Here is a 16,948-nt window from a genome sequence, read left to right on the forward strand (position 1 = left end):
CGAAATTTCTTCATTTGCACCAACTTAAGCGTTGGTGGCTGCCTATACCTTTCACAAGATGTGATACGGATGTTTATAAGATGTGATGCCCCAATGGGGTAGTCAATAATGCAGCCTTTTGTTGCCTAATTGCCAATACCTTAGCAATTGGTCCAAGACACCAAATGGAGTTGGACAGATGATTCAGCATTATTGTTTTTTAATTTTAACATTGTAAATAGCTATGAATTACAAACTTGTTTTTAGTTTTATGATTCTTACTTTTTTATACATGGAAAATTTATTTTTATACATAAGAGATCTATCTTTTACATATACAATAACAACAATAGCGGCCCAATATAATCCCACAAGTGAAGTCCGGGGAGGATAATATGTACGCAAACCTTATCCCTACTCCGAGGGACAAAAAGGCTGTTTCCAGGAGACTCTCGGCTCATTTTTTTACACATAAGAGATCTAAAATAGGACATGTTCTTAATTCCAACTGTAAATGGCCATGAAGGCCCATTTCCCTTACACAAATGATGCTATCCAGAATCAAAAGCAAAGCCATCAAAGAAGCAGTAATTCCTTTTCAATTTTTCCATCACATTACATGGTATATAAGGGAAGGAGAAGGAAACTAATGACAGTAGTAAGAATAAAGAATTTATGTTAGTTTTTATCTTCATTTACCTTTACTTCTTCACGTAAGAACAAAGAATAATGTTGTATTTATCTTCATTTACCTTTACTTTTTCACCTTGTTCTATTTTTTATTTTCAACTCTTCACCTTCTACTAATTAGAACAAAGAACTTCAGATGAAGCGTGCAAGTAAAATCCTCCACGTTACGACACGTGTCATCGCTTACAAAATCACGTTCCGACGTATGGCAAACTGAACAAGATTCATTCACAGATTCTTAAAAAAACAAATGGTTCTCAGCTTGCCATCTCATCATTTTCCTTAATTTATTTTTATTCAAAAAATTTCCCTCCTCATAAACTTAAATATATTCTTCAATTACACGCAAAAATATCCAACTTTTCCATTATTTCTGCTTTCTTCTTCATTATTTGTTTATCTTTGATCCATTATTGGCTTAGTTCTTGATTCTTCAGAAGCTGTAAAAAATGGCTCAATTATTGTCACCTGTTTGCACAGATTCCCTCAAATTACAGAATCCAGTGCAGTGTTTTTCTTCAAGAAGTAAATGGCCAATTTTGGCTAATAATTTTAATAATCCGAATTGGAGCTCAAATGGTCATTCTGGAAAGAAGAGAGGATTAGGGAGAATTAAAGTTGCTTATCAAGATTCTGCAGCATCTGAGGAAATTGCTGATGATTATTATGCTGTATTGGGCTTGGTAATTTACAACTTATTTTCCAACTTTCACTGTCTTTTTGCTTTTCTTCCCAATCAGTAAGTTCTGTCCACTCATTACTTCTCAAAAACCAAATTTTACATCTTCTGTGTGCTTGGGACAAGGTAATTTGAAACTCTTTTTTGCTTTTCATGTTATATACTTATATTTTCTGTTTCTGTTATTACTTTGAACAAATTTCCTAGTAGCCAAGCTTGAAAAATGGACAAAATTTAACCTCTAATTGAGAATTTGAGATGCTTCATTAATCCTGAAACGTACCATCAGTCTATAGTAACAAAAGAAATGTCAGTTGTTAGTACTTGATCAAGAAGCTCAATATTAAGGATATTCACATTTCTAGCATAATTTTGCCTGTTATGTTTATAATTCTCTTGCTTGTTTCCTTTTTGGAAAATCTGATACTATGAGTTTCACTAATAATTTAATACTAGAGAGCCAAGTCCATATTTTTTATGCAAACTGTAATCCGAATTCATACTATTAGCTACCTTGTTAACTTTTATTGGTCATTGTGTTGCCAGCTTCCTGATGCTACACCGTCGCAAATAAAGAAGGCATATTATAATTGCATGAAAGCTTGCCATCCAGACTTGAGTGGTGATGATCCCGAGACCACGAATTTTTGCATGTTTATCAATGAGGTCTATGAGGTGGGTATTTGAATATTTGATAATGCACGTACTTTGTGTTGCACTTCAATTGCTAATCATAGTAGCACTTTAGATTCTTAGCGATCCTGTGCAAAGGAGAGTTTATGATGAGATCCACGGGTACACTGCCACAGCAATCAATCCTTTCCTGAGTGATTCATCGCCGAAAGATCATGTATTTGTTGATGAGTTTAGCTGCATAGGTATGATGCCTCAACTTTATTTGTTTATTTATTTTTTAAATTTCACTTCATATCTCTTTCAGGTAGCTAATTTTTTTGTAGTTAGTTCATCTCCATGCTTTTAGTTTTGTTAGTCCCTACTGAATTCTAAAAGTCATGTCTGTACTAATGAACAAAGCTGGTTATCGTTCATCTAATATGTTAACCACGATTTGCAAAGCGTGCTCTTTTACAAGGCTAGAAAAGCGAGAATGTTTGACGTCTCAATGAGTCTGGAATGCTGAAAGTAATTAGAAAAAACTGCATAGATTCTGTATAGTTTTAAGTGCAAAGCTTTATACTATCAGTTCTGATTTGTTTCTAAATTTGTTAACCTCTGTTAAGGAAGTTTTGTCAATTCATTGAAATACAAAGAGAAAATATGCAGCACCTTCTTGAAAAAGTATGATTTAAAACACATCTCTCTCCTTCACAGGCTGCAAAAATTGTGCCAATGTTTGCCCAAAAGTGTTTGGCATTGAGGAAGACTATGGAAGAGCTAGAGTTTACGATCAATCTGGAAACACTGATTTAATTCAACAAGCCATAGATAGCTGGTAGGTTCTTGCTTCGCGGATGTAGCTGGTTGTTTTGAACTTCTATATCCATTCTGCTAAAGGCCTAATGTAATTTTGTTCAGTCAAGATTCAAGTAAAAAATAGACATATACAGTTATTATTTCCTTTATGGTCTCTCAATGTGGTATGATCCTAATGCAAAGCTAGTAAAGTTGCAAAAAAGATACTGCAGATTCGCAAATTTAAAGTGTAAATCTGGCTTATATATGTGCATGTGATGCATCTCCTATGCCATCTTGTTTCGTTCATTTATTTTGTTTTGCCGCTATGAGATGTTTCAAATGTCATATTCTTTTTCTGTAGAAGGCTTATGACACATACTAAGTGTTGTTATACATAACTTGAGACTTGAGTCAATAGAGTATTAATTCAAAATATGTATCTCCTTTAGACTGCAATGATTATACTATCTATTTCGTCTCCCTTAAGTAGTTATAAGCTCAGCATATGAGCTTGTACTTTAGCAGTTTAAGCTATTGATAAATACACAGGAAGAGTGTCTGCTCGGAAGATAGACTATTGTGAATAAGTTTGCTTCAAATTCTGGGCATATCTGCGTTGTTAGATTTGACAAAGATTCTTATGCTACATTAGGCTACTTTTTCAAAAGGAAAGGCAAGGAAACTTGATTTATGTATCTGTGTCAGATGACTTTGGAGTTTATCTGTTGGAAAAAAAAATTGATACATACAAAATTGAACTTGTTCAAGGGCTGTAAAATCAACAATGTTGACGCTTCCTGAATATGGTAGATCTAACTAATCCTTCTCTAAAGCATAGGAGTACTTCTTTCTGTTGTCTTGGAAGTTACTGTTTTGTTCCTTAAGTTTTGTACTTCTGCTATATCCATCTAACGAATTTGTAGGAGTGAATGATATTTCTAGTCAAATTACTAGTTCTTTCTCTTTGCAGCCCAGTTGATTGTATCCATTGGACTTCCGCTGCACAGCTATCTTTGCTTGAGGATGAAATGCGAAGAGTAGAAAGAGTAAATGTGAGCTACATTTCACATTTAGTTTGGCAATTTTATCTCCAAAGCACATCAGTTTATATTCCTTTATGATTCAGCTGCACTAAAATGCTTGATAACTTCATAAGTTGTTGCCCTGATGAATTCTACTCGGTAATACCGTAGATGGCAATAACCTAAAATTATGATTTTTGTTGACTGAACTTGCCTAGTCACCAAAATTCATAAAGGTGAAATAATCAAATACTGCTTTAATCATGTCATTTAACTCTAGGCAACAACGGAAGTTGTAGTAATCAAAATACCTTGGATTCACCTTGAAAGCTAGTATAGTGGCTTTCACTAATCAGGCAAACGGAGAACTAGATGACCACGGGCAGTCTACTCTAATTTGCCAAGTTAGCTAAGTTGGCGGCCTGATAAATGGACTATATTTTCATCTCTTGCAGAGATAACACTCTCTCTTGGCTTGGGATCCTTTTGAATTGCTTGAAGCTGAATATGATTTGGTGATGTTGAAGGTGAATGTTTTAGCAGGTCTGTAGGTTTTGATAAGGTATAAAAGGATTATGTGGACGTAATTGTCGATATAAAGGACTATATGGAAGTAACAGAAGGTTATTCAGACTAGTCGCAGAGGAATGCTTTTGATGTATTGCACTCATTTATAGATAGAAATAATGTGCAACTTCCTTCCTGTCATGTTTGGAGACAGCATTCGCTGATCTGTCTATATTACTGATTATCCAAATATTTGCTTAAGTTTCTGCATTAAAGATTTTAATGACTCTATCAGCTAAATAAATACGATTCTAGACTTCTCAAATTCCTTGATCTTGTTTGATCTTCCTTTTAGCTTGGTATTGAGTGTAACATGCGTATTTTGTATGTCAATAGGTTGCCTTCATGCTTTCAGGAATGGGCGGTGGATCAGTGGATGTTTTCAGAATGGTATTCCATAATTCTGTTTTATGTCTCTTTTGTCAGTTCATGTTGTCATTATTAGTTTAATCACTAATTAAGAATATCATGAAAGTTTTGGCCTTTGAAATGTCCATGGTCTAGTTGCACCTGTACAACGTTCCAAGTTTTTGTATAATGGCTTTGAATGAATCTATCTTCTAATTTAGTATTTTTTTCGGAATTCACATCTGAAGAATCTTGGGAAGAGTTGCAGTTGGAACTTAGCTAGCATTTGTTCATAGATTTGATTGAACTTGAAAAAAGAATTTTTGAAGTTTTGTTGAAAAATAATTTTTGAAAGTTGAAGTTGTGTTTGGACAGCATTTTATTTGAAGAAAAGTGGTTGTTTTGTGAGTGGAATAAAAAATTTCACCCAAAAACTGCCCTAAACCGGTTTTTGGGAACTTGAAAATCTTTGAATTTTTTTCCCCAAAACATGATCATATTTCATAAACAAACAATGTTTTCAATTTTATTTTTTTTGAAAAATGAAGCCAAAATCTATGGCCAAACGGGAGCTCTATGCTAGAAATATTTAATGCTTCAGTTGTAATGATACTTGAAGAAAGGAGATTAATGCTCTTTGGTGTTTGATAATCTAAGCTACAGATATATTATTCTATTTGTTAATAGAATATGTTAATGCTGAAGCCCTCGCTTTCCCCAACACTGAGTTTAGCAAGAACCAACTAGGTTGTAATCAAATAGAATTACTCAAGATGGAAAGCTTGAAAGATACACCTATAAGATATCTACATGTGAAGTTTCTGATTAGATGCTTAATCAATTGCTAAATATATGTCTGGAAGATTTTATCTGAGCAAACATTAATTCGTCCTCAGTCCTCATATTGTGAAGGAAAGCTAATTCGTCAAGATAGTTATCCATGAATATATATTCTCATACCAGACTCAATTCGAAGAATTCTATTATCAGAAACTATCATGACGCATCAATTTCAAGAACTTGCTGTTTCAATTGGGGTTTAGAGGGAATTAGTCACTGTCTAACTCTACAATGTATAGGATATTGTTCCAGTACATCTACAAAAGGATAGCTTGCTCTGGTTTGCATGCATGGTATAAGTTGTTTTTTCTTTTAAGTTTCCTCTTTGTGAAAATTTATATATTATTGTCACATGATGACTACAACTGGTCTGTTCGTCCATTTATGGAAAACCACCATTAGTTCTGTTTTATTGTTTGGACTTGTTGGAAATGAGAAAGAGTCTTAGCCAGTGAAACTATGATTTGTAAACACTCTAGAAATCAGTTGTATCATCGGCTGAATTAGTTTTATTAGGAACCTGTTCTGATTATGAATCTATCAGTTAAAGTTCAGCTAATTATTTGCTCTTCTCCAACTCGCTTTACACATTTGTATCATGTCAAAATGCTTTATGATGCAGGCGAGCATCCGGTGGGAAAAACGACAATCTAAAGTCTTGGTAAGAACTCCTGGCCCAAGTTTAAAGTACATGTCTAACTACTTGTTAAAAAGTATATGTCTAACTACCTTGTAATATGCATAATTCAGTTTTTTTTTGCTTTGCTTATATTCAAAACTCTCGAATCGTTCGTTTACCTATATTTCGGATAGTGATATGTTATAGTCATGCTGTGCACATGGTCTGTGTTGTAAATGGTTTACTTTTATGCATATTCCAGAATTTTTTTGGTTATTCATGCATTAGGAAGTAGTATTAATTTTTAGTAAAGTAGGCGTGATGCTGCAATTTCCTCTATTATTTTGTTCATCTTTCTCTCCTTTTGAGCAGTGCAATTTCCGTGGTTATATATATTGCTTTGAATTCTATTAGTTAATGGGAGAGTTACTTTCATGTGAATATTGCTAGCAAGATTGCAAAAGGTGTGCTTGTTAGTATGTTTAGCAGGGGGCATATGAAGTTGTTTCTACGCGGATTTCATACTTGATTTTCTGCTCCTATTGATAGCTGTAGCATCGTGATTAGACGGAAAACTGGTATAACATGTAAGTTATTGCAGGAACAAGCTAAAATCAGAATGATGAAGAAGAAAGATTCTGAGAAACCTGAATCATACTGGGACAATCTATGGGGCAATGCTAAAGACTATGCAAATACAGGTACGGAAAACAAACCTATAGGAATTTGCTAATGTACATTATCTCCAAATAACCAAATTTGATTTGGTTGCTGCAGAGGAAGAAGTGGAAGAAAGAACAAAACGAGCTGCAGCAGCTGCTCGAAGATGGAGAGAGTACTCAAGGAGAGGCGCTGATAAACCTCCTACCTTTAAACTTCCGGAGGCCATCTCCAATGACAATTGACATACTACTTCCTAACCGATTCTCTAGCATATGGTACATGCATCTCACCTTTGTAGCATATGATTGATGCATTTAGATATAGTCTATTCATGATAGTCGCGGTGCATCCACCTCAATGTAATTATATACCCAAAATTAAGCTCCCTACATTTATCTGTATGTAAGATTAGTCATAATTCAATAAAAATTATATAAGGAGTAAATGGAGAAAACAATTATTCAACCTGTGTTCTCTATGCATGTTATTGGGATGGTGGGTAGGAAGGGAGGGTACACAAGCCAAAACCCAGGCAGTGGCAGAGACACAAGCCGGACTCAGTCATTAACACTTGAAGTCGTGGTCCCAAAATCCAGAACTCATAAGGTTGGAATCCAGGTGGACCTTGTCCAATTGCCAAGTATTAATATGTGGTTGGTATTTTTAAATGATACTTCTTTGTGCTATATCTTATCCATCATGCAAATACAGATGGAAGAGCCAGAATATCCTTTAATACTCCCAGTTGAAAGGGTGAAGCATGACTCAAATTGGAGTTGTTTTATAAAGAGCAGTTTTTCAAATCTAATTTCTTTTCACTACTATTTTGTATGTTGACTTTGGTAAGTATATTTAACAAATAAAATCCTCCATAATTTTAACATGACTATTATTTTAATCAAAGGTTGTTAAAGCATATTGTTTACCTACCCCCCCCCTCTTTATGGGGCCTTTCTTTTATAGTTGACCATGTTTTAAGATATACACATTTAGTTTCATAAACCTTAATTATCTCTCAGCTGTAGCCTGTAGATGATACTGTAAGTATTATCATGATATACTGCTTCAAATAAATGCACAGTTCCGCCTATCAAAGAAGGACAAGAAAAAATAAAAATAAAAATTTGCAAAATAAGATGTTGGGAACTTTATGAAAGTGTGAGATTATCTTCAGTACTTGGACTTGTTGGAGAGTGATGTTGATGTTATAATTTGTTACCTCTCTATCTTGAAGTGTATACATTAATCTTCCCAAACCTTACTCGGGCTTCTTGTTGCAATGTGTTATGTCAAACTAGTCAGAGTTCACTATCCCTGGTTGATGTTTTAATATTGATATAATATTTGTCATCATAATTCTTATCTTTTTCTTGGTGGTATTACTTGTAACTTGGTATATCACTTTCACTTTCACATTATTGGGAAGTGGGTAGGAAGGGAGGGTGAAGCTCATAGTGTTTTGAGCTTTAGGTTAAGTACTTGGAATTTCATGTCAACTGAAATAAAAGCTTTTGGTACATTGTCAAATAATGATGATAACATGGGTACAACTTAAATGGAAAAGTAAGGACTCCAACTAATAACTGATGGAATTGTAAAATAATAAAGAAGCTCGTGTTTTTGACATCTTTGAGAAAATACTGATTTTGTAGAGCTTACAACAAATTTTCATAATCAATTATTCTAGCTGAGAAGCTGTATGTCGGTTAACCATTTTAGCTCTTTAATTTTTATCCTTTTCTTTTGAGTCTTGAATTTCATTTCAAAATCATGGCCAATCCTTGTAAAACCAGAAAGTATCAAATAGCTTCAGATTTTTTTGTTTTGCCTTCTAAATAGCTGCCATATATGCGCCCTTGGAAAAGAGACATTTTTTCCTAAAGGAAATCTTGTAAAGTTTGTTGTATATACGTTGTACACGCACATCCATGTATATCACTCAGCATATATTATTCGAATCTCATTAATTAGGGGTTGTTTAGTACACGTTGGTCTAGAAGAATAAAAAAAATTATGAGTAAAATATTTTACACACTTAGGTCTTCTATAAGGTAATTTTCTATAATAATCAACATTAATAGATACTGGAAAAAGATGGTAACTAACCTAATATAATAAACTAGTATCAGGTTAGTTAAAGATGGTATTATTATTTTTTACCAAATAAAAAAAAAATAAACTATAGTAAATTTTACGGAGTTTAGGGAACATGAATTTTCCTAGCAAATGCAGTCCTTTTATATATTCAACTCTTTATTTTTACCAAAGCATTTATCTATATCTATCACAGAACAAATAGAATACTACATTTACTATTAATTCGTCCACAATTACTAATATACTTAATAAACACGTTAAATTACAGTATTTTTAAGTTTTGTGTTCAACTAAATGGAGGAAATAGACTAGGAATATAGGGAGGATATTCCAAGAAATAGTATCATTTAGATCTATCTAGAAAGTTCTTGGCATGAAGGGTATAACTTTGATATGAATATTACTAGATGAACATACAAAGTACACGTAGAAAAGTCAGTATTGGTTGGTCTACACAATGTTTTGAAGATGGACCAATTCAATTTCTTGGAAATGACACTAGATAGTCACTGAATTGTCCTTAAATTAATATTTTTAGTTCTAATATTTAGAACAAAAAAGTACCGGCTAATTCCTAAATAGCAGCCCTAAGAATGGCTGTTTGTGCCTTTTCTCCAAAATTACTCGATGTCTAATTGGCATTATGGAATAGTTAAAAGCTAGCGTTTGACCATAAATTCCTAAATTTGTTTTGAAAAATCTGATCTGGATGAAGCTTGGTTTGAAGATGAAAATGTGTTTTGACATAAGTTTTCAAAACATATTCCACTTTTTTTTAAAAAAAAACATAAAACATGACTTATATCCATAATTTTTAAAAACTATCACAAATACCCAACAAAACCTTATTAAATAACATTCATTATATTATCGCAAACCATAGTCCTGAACATAAATAAATTTGGTACAAAATTATTATTTTTATAATGAACTACATAATACACTATCAGATGACTGAGAAGACGAAACAACATTTTTATAAAATAATAAATGTTGGGCTCTTTTATAAAATACAAAAGTTTGGGCGATTATTAAAAAACGTAATAGTGATATTTTGGGTTTTAGGAATTTGCCAAAATGTAGATAAAATTTATTGCCAAACATGTATTTGCCAAAAAAAAATATATATATATATTTTGGCAAAATCTATGACTACACCGGTCCTAGAGATAAATTCCCTGGTTGGATGGTAATGAAATCTAAAGATATTACTTTTAGATACAAAAATTTCTGAGATGGTAATCAAATTGAAAATGATTCAGTTGAAGAATTTAGGAATACAAATATAATACAGTTAGAAAAAGAAAGAAGAAGAAGCAACTCTACTTGCAACTACCCCTCCAACCACTTTGATCTTTTTGAAGTTGTTGAGGGGTAAAAAAAACTACTAGTATCTGACAGTAGAAGCAACAGTATGAGCCCAAAACCTAAGTTGATCTTTAATTTCCATTTCATTTCTCAAAACTGGATTAATCTTCCAACTTATTTTTTTCTTTTCTTCCCAAACAGCCCATGCTTCTGAAAGATGAGGCCTTGAAACTGCAGCTTCTTCTAGTTCCTCAAATCTCATATTCTCTTCATTTTCCCTTCCCAATCTCCTCAATCCAGGAAGTATTGACACCAAACTTGAATCTTTATCTTTATCTGAAAACTCAAAACCAAGATCCATAAACCCTTTTAGCTCCTCAAACTCTAACTCTGACAAACTTTTACTACTATTATTACTCTTCTTTTTTCTCCTTCTATAACTCTCTTTACTCTTATCACCTCCTTCAGCTGGCTTAGAAGAAAATTGCAACTCATTATATTCTTTACCAGAAAGAATTGGCTCAAGTTTAGGCTCAACAAGAACAGATTTTGGTGAGTTTTCTGAATGAAAAGTAGTATCTTTAGAGCTCAAACATTGGTCACTTTGAGATCTGACAATAAAAGTTGGAGTCTTTGAAAGTTTTGGCTGTTCAAGATTTGAAATTGCTGAAAAGGGTTGTTTGGGTTTGAGTATTTCAGATTCAAACCAGTAAGAATTGAAGAGGTTAAGCAATTGTTCAACGTCCATTAATGTCGGCAAAAACAAGAAAAGGGATGAGGGGTTTAAGGATAGGTTTTAAAAGTGTAGGGAGATACTGAAATGGTAATTATTAGTGGGTGGGAGAGCAATATATAGGCATTATTCAAACATTAGCAATTATGTTTACTTTATTAAAGTAATACTTACACGTTTATATTTCAAACTGTTCTTTTGAAAAGCTCCTCTCACCAAAATAAAGGAAAAAAAAAAACTCTTTTTCTTTTATATTTTTATTCATTATTTTCAAATTCTTTAGAGGGAAAGAGGACTGATGAGTGATGAGGCGTCGGAGGAGCGGAGGAGTTCCACTATTAACTCAATTTTTTCGTCACTAAATTTGGGTGTAAAAGATACTTTTTCTTATACAGTTGTACCTAAAAAGAAAAGGTAAAAGAAACCAAATTTATTTTTAACAATGTTCCTAATCGAGTATATCTTTTTAGTAAAATAAACATTTTTTTTCACCACTAACACGTTTTTTTTTCCGGAATTTATCACAAATTTCCTTTTAAAGCGATTAATTATCTTTTTTTTTTTGTAACAATGTGAATATTACCATTGATCATCAAACAATTACATTTATAGAGCACCTAATTATCTGTCCACAAACTTTTAGGCCTCCAATAAACAGAAAAAATAACTAATTACAAGTAATTTGTCTAACTAAATTTCTATATTTCTGAGCTTTCTTTGATTGCTTAAGTAAATCTATCATTTCTATCACTTCTCTCTTAATTTGTGTAACTACCTCTGCTTTATTTACAGTTCTTCCTTGAAAAATTTTAACGTTCCTAACTCTCCATATATGGTATATCACTGCTGCTATGTTCACTGCAACTATCACTTCCTTTTTGAATTGCTTCCAATGCTTCCTTTTGACCTCTTCTAGCATTTGCTTGATTCCTGTAGTTTGCACTGTCTGCCCAAGCCACAAATTTAACTCTTGTCTTACTGCATTGATCCAGCTACATTTAACAAACAGATGGTCCTGTGATTCCAGTGTGTCCTCATTACACAAATTACAGTTAATGTCTTCAACCTGTAATTGCATTCCAATCATCCTGTCCTTAGTTAGCAGCCTCCCAAGTGTTGCAAGCCAACCAATAAACCTGTGTTTGGGTTGTGCTACAGCTGTCCATATTAAATCTGCAATCTTCATCTTTTGTTGTTGACCAAGTATTGCAAGATAGCTTTGAGTAATTGAGTAACTCCCTTCTGAAGTTAATGTATATCTGCCCTGGGAGTACCATTCCTTCATCAGTTCTTTAGTTGAGTTTAGCTTTCTCCAATACCAACTACTATCTATTGGAGGTGTATGAGCCCATATGTCATGATCAGTTTTCATATATACCCCCATGAACCCACCTTACTCATAGGGATTCCTTATTCACAACCAGCTGTCATATTAGTTTACCTACTGAAGCTATATTCCATTCCTTGCAACCTTTGATATTTAGACCCCCCAAGTTCTTTGGACAACACACCTTATCACATGCAAACAGAGCCACTTTCTTCTGTCCCTCCTTTTTCCCCCATAGATACTCCCTACACATCTTATCAACTCCTTCCACCACACTTTGTGGTAAAATGAAAACATTCCCCCAAAAGCTATATATAGAGAAGAGTACAACATTAACTATTTGAAGCCTTCCACCATATGACAATTTCTTAGAATATGTAACATTAATTCTGTGAGTGATCTTCCCAGTCAACATTTGACAATCCATCTTGTTCCATTTCCTAGGGGATAGAGGCAGCCCCAAGTACTTGATAGGAAATGTCCCAGCAGTGAAGCCTGTTCTTTTCAACAGTTGGTATTTGATATCATCTCCAACCCTAGCTACAAAAATGCTTGATTTTTGCATATTTTCTATCAAACCAGATACCTTACTGAAGTGATCAAGGGCTTCCATTACTCTGTTTACTGAGCTAGTATTTTCCTTGCAGAATATCATCAAATCATCAGTAAATATGAGATGTGTCAGCTTGATCCCTTTACACATTGAATGGAACCTGAAATCAAGTAGACTACTGATTGTCCTTAAAGTTCTAGACAGGTATTCCATTACAAGAACAAATAGCAATGGAGGGATTGGATCTCCTTGCCTCAACCCTCTCTTTCCAGCAAAGTAACTATGTCTTTCACCATTAATTTTAACTGTGAACATTACAGTAGAAACACATACTATGATACAGTGTATGAACTTATCTGAAAATCCATACCCTCTTAGAACTTCCTCCAAAAACTCCCAACTCACCATATCATATGCCTTTCTAAGGTCTATTTTCATTAAACATTTAGGAGTTGTCTTCCTATTGTAGTGCCTTAGTAAGTCATGGCATATTAACAAATTATGCATCATGGACCTTTCTTGTACAAAAGCTGACTGATTATCTGCTACTATATGATTGATTGCTGGCTTTAGCCCGGAACAGATCATTTTTTATATACACTTGTATAGGACATAGCAACAGGAGATAGGCCTATATTGGCCTGCATTTTCTAAAATTTCTACTTTAGGTATCAAGGCAATGTTAGTGATATTTATTTGCCTGAGCATGTTGCCATTCTGAAAAAACTTCAGGACTGCTGCACTGATATCTCTTCCCACTATTGGCCATGTGTAAGCACGCGATTTTTACCCTATATGAGAATTACTCCCAAAAAATTCAAAATAAAATGATTTTCCTTGGTGTGCAATTTTGTGAGATTTTGTGACATTTTTGGATAATTATTTGTATTTGTCTGTGCATGTTTATTTGTTAAATTAATAAAAAAAATACAAAATATGTAGCATTTTGCATGTAGGATTTAATTTTACAATTTGTTAGTAATTAAGTTTGTTTACAAAAAATAAAAATTACAAAAATAGGCATCTTTTGCATTTTTAGCATTTAATGTCCAAATATACAATTTTATGCCTAATTATTACTTAATTGTGCGTAAATTGTTATTGAGAGTTAATTTGCGCTTTTATAACTTAATTTAGTTTTTAATAATAATTTAAGTACTTTTATGATTTAGTTTTAGAAAAATAAAAGAAGAAAAAAGAGCAAAATACAAAGAAAAATCGGATTGGGCCACTTCTTCAATTTTCAAACCACAGGCCCAAATAATTGCCCAACCTTCCCATGAGCCGGTCCACTTCAAACCGGGTCGACCCGGTCCGCCCCATTAACCCAAAAACCCAACATCCCTTCTTCATTTTTGTCCAGCACAAAACAAAACAAAAATAAAAAAAAGACCAAAACCCTAAAAAACACAAATGGTCCGCCCCCCCAACCTTTGCTTCTTCTTCTCCATCTCCATTTTACACAGCCATGGCTGCCCTCAACCCTTCACCTCCAAGCTCCCCGTCGACAACACACACACACACACACGCACATCACCCTCTCAAACGACCCCTCATCACGTCCGCCATTAACGAGCAACCATCGTTGCTGCGTTTTCTTCTTAACCCCCGCGACTGCTTCTGCTTCGTCAACCACATCAAGTTCCAGCCATCGCCATCTTGACGTCCGCCATTAACGAGCAACCATGCCAGTCGTTGCTGCTTCACCATGAACGACCACAAGCAGTCCGCCATGGCTGCTGTCACTGCCCTCGTCGACCAGTCCACTGCTCCTTTTCCTCCGTTGATGCTGCGTCAACCAACTGTTGCTTCATCTTCTCCAGCTCTTCCGTTTCGCTGCTGCAACCTCAGTTCCTCCATGGACCCAGCAGGAGCTGATGCTGATGCTCCGCCATGGACCTCAGTTCCGCAGAAGCTGATGCTCCGTTTCGATGAAGGAGAAGGCTACTGGTTGCTCAGCTGCAGCCTCATCGTCCAAACGGACCCAGCTGCTTATGCCATCTCCGTCATCTTCTTCTTTATTCTCGTCGCCTTCAGTCCCAAAACGAGATTCAACTATTTCGTTTGGTCGAGTTTTAGTCGAGGTCGTCGAGCGTCGTATTGAGTTCGTCGTTGAGTCCAGACAGATTCATTCCCATTCGAGGTTCGTCAAAACAGTCCGTACATATTTCATTTCGACCCGGTTAGTAGTTTTTGAGTTTTATTTTGTCCGTATTTTGTTTTGATATTTCTCGAATCTAAAATCGGCAAATGTTTGTTTTGTTCATGTCTATCGTTTGAATTAATTTTTTAGTTTGTTCATGTGCTTTGTTAAATTAATTTTCAGATTTCAGATAGAAGTTTAATTAGTTGTTTTTCATGTTTATTTCATGTTTGTATTATTGTTTAGATAAATATTTGTTAGTTTAATGTTTGTTAGATTCAAATTGAAATTTAATTAATTATCTCTTCAATTTGTTTCATGTGTTGTTATGTATTTTCCAGAAATTATTAATGTTGTTTGAATTGTTTGAATCCGTCATGTTTGTTGCTTAAAAATAGATTTAATTCATGTTCATCTTTGTTTGAAGTTCATTTTAAAACCAGTGATTTAATGTGAGTTTATATCTTGGTTTTTGATTTGTTGATTTAGTTTAAATCATGTATTTTGTTATTTGTATTGTTGTCTCTTTGCTCATCCATTGATGGTCTAAATTAACCAGGATTGGTTCCCGATATGGTTAATTCATTCCATTAATTTTGAGTTGTGTTGTTCATCGTGTTCATGTGATTTGTTGTTGAAGATTGTTGAGAAATTGGTCACCTTGGCTATATTTTGGTTAAGTTATGATTAATTGATTGTTTAGAGCTGATGGGGGTAGTTTGGTAAATTGCATTGCATTCGGGGGGGTAAAATGGTAATTGCAATAAGGTCGGAGGGGTAGTTTGATAATTGAACATTATTATAATTATTTATGTAAGCATGGGGGACAAAATATAATGGGGTGAGTTTTTTGATATAATTGTTTAACATAATGGGGGACAAGACAAAATATAATGGGAGGGAATATTGCATTTGTTTATGTTAAGCATGGGGGACAAATTATAATGGGTTGGGGATGTGGTATTTATTTAATGTAGGCATGGGGGACAAGGTTTAAAATAAAGAAGACATTAAATAGTGGGTACAAAGCATACCTTGGGGGAATAATTTGGGGTTGGGAATTCAAGACAAGGTCTTGCTATAAATAAGAGTTATTCTTGACATAGAAAGGGGACGGAAATGAGAAGAAGATTTTCGGGAGAAAGTTTTAATACTTGAGAAACAGACTTTGAACATTAAGAGAAGACTTAGAGATTATTATTGAGAGAATATTTTTGAGAGTAATACATTCTGGAGAATTTCAAGAGTGTTAGAGAGTAAAAGAGAAAGACAACTTGAACTTCTACTTGAATAAATTCCGTTTGTCTTTTCTCGAGTGTTATTCAAAATCAGTAAACTACTGCATCTTGGATCTTTCTCTCTTCTACTTTAACTGCGATTGCACTTTGGTATTGCTGATTTTTCAATCCGTTGCTGGGTTATTCTACTGGTTGTTACTGGTTTGCGGTGTTGCTGAACCTGCTGTTGCTGTGTTATTATTGCTGCTGACTTCTCCTTCTTTTGTTCTTGTACTGCCATTTCCAGGTACACATTTGTACACTTTCGGCTTGAAGCGAAATGAAATATTAATCAGGCTTTGTTCCTGTTGAATTCCTCCTGTTTGGATTTGTGTTTGAATATAATTTTCCTTTCTTTGTATAAAAATGTAGTCGATTGATTAATGAGTATAATGAGGTTGCATATGTTAACTTCTTCATCTAATAATGTTAGTTTAAATTAATCGAAGAATAGTTAATCTGTTTTGATATTATTGTGCGTCAATCTCATGTTTCAGTGTTATTAAATAATAGAATATAGAACTAAAGCAGTCTCTCTTTGTACAAACTCCGTTGCAATTTTCCATTTGTATCAACCATAAACTAATAACTAATAAGTTACATCTTTTCAGCATGTAATTAATTGAGGTATTTTCTTTTGTTTTTAGAGACAAACTTAATAGAAAAAATGTAGTCATTGTAGGTTTA

The 16,948-nt window shown here is 34.0% G+C and overlaps 2 protein-coding genes and 1 long non-coding RNA gene across 3 annotated transcripts; 2 read left to right on the forward strand and 1 right to left on the reverse strand.

Moving 5' to 3' along the window:
• The first annotated feature begins 998 nt into the window (after positions 1–998).
• On the forward strand, positions 999–7,288 carry LOC107785752 (uncharacterized). Its single transcript, XM_016607128.2, has 9 exons — positions 999–1,352; positions 1,895–2,023; positions 2,097–2,226; positions 2,681–2,801; positions 3,735–3,816; positions 4,690–4,743; positions 6,164–6,202; positions 6,762–6,861; positions 6,938–7,288. Exons 1-9 carry the CDS (start codon positions 1,119–1,121, stop codon positions 7,063–7,065), a joined length of 1,017 nt encoding a protein of 338 aa, XP_016462614.1. The 5' UTR covers positions 999–1,118; the 3' UTR covers positions 7,066–7,288.
• Positions 7,289–10,307: 3,019 nt separating this feature from the next.
• On the reverse strand, positions 10,308–10,976 carry LOC107785729 (uncharacterized). The gene has a single exon (XM_016607100.1). It carries the CDS (start codon positions 10,974–10,976, stop codon positions 10,308–10,310), a length of 669 nt encoding a protein of 222 aa, XP_016462586.1.
• A 3,145-nt stretch (positions 10,977–14,121) lies between these two features.
• Positions 14,122–16,731, forward strand: LOC142164767 (uncharacterized). Its single transcript, XR_012695736.1, has 2 exons — positions 14,122–15,023; positions 16,509–16,731. It is a non-coding gene; the product is annotated as an uncharacterized LOC142164767 (long non-coding RNA).
• Positions 16,732–16,948: the final 217 nt, after the last annotated feature.

This window comes from Nicotiana tabacum, chromosome 10, assembly GCF_000715075.1.
Source record: "Nicotiana tabacum cultivar K326 chromosome 10, ASM71507v2, whole genome shotgun sequence".
NCBI classification, from domain to species: Eukaryota; Viridiplantae; Streptophyta; class Magnoliopsida; order Solanales; family Solanaceae; genus Nicotiana; species Nicotiana tabacum.

Coding starts and splice junctions, on each gene's coding strand:
- LOC107785729 (XM_016607100.1), bottom strand. CDS start 10,976: ATGGACGTTGAACAATTGCTTAACCTCTTCAATTCTTACTGGTTTGAA.
- LOC107785752 (XM_016607128.2), top strand. CDS start 1,119: ATGGCTCAATTATTGTCACCTGTTTGCACAGATTCCCTCAAATTACAG. Junction 1,353..1,894: donor ATTATGCTGTATTGGGCTTG/GTAATTTACAAC, acceptor TTGTGTTGCCAG/CTTCCTGATGCTACACCGTC. Junction 4,744..6,163: donor CAGTGGATGTTTTCAGAATG/GTATTCCATAAT, acceptor TTTATGATGCAG/GCGAGCATCCGGTGGGAAAA.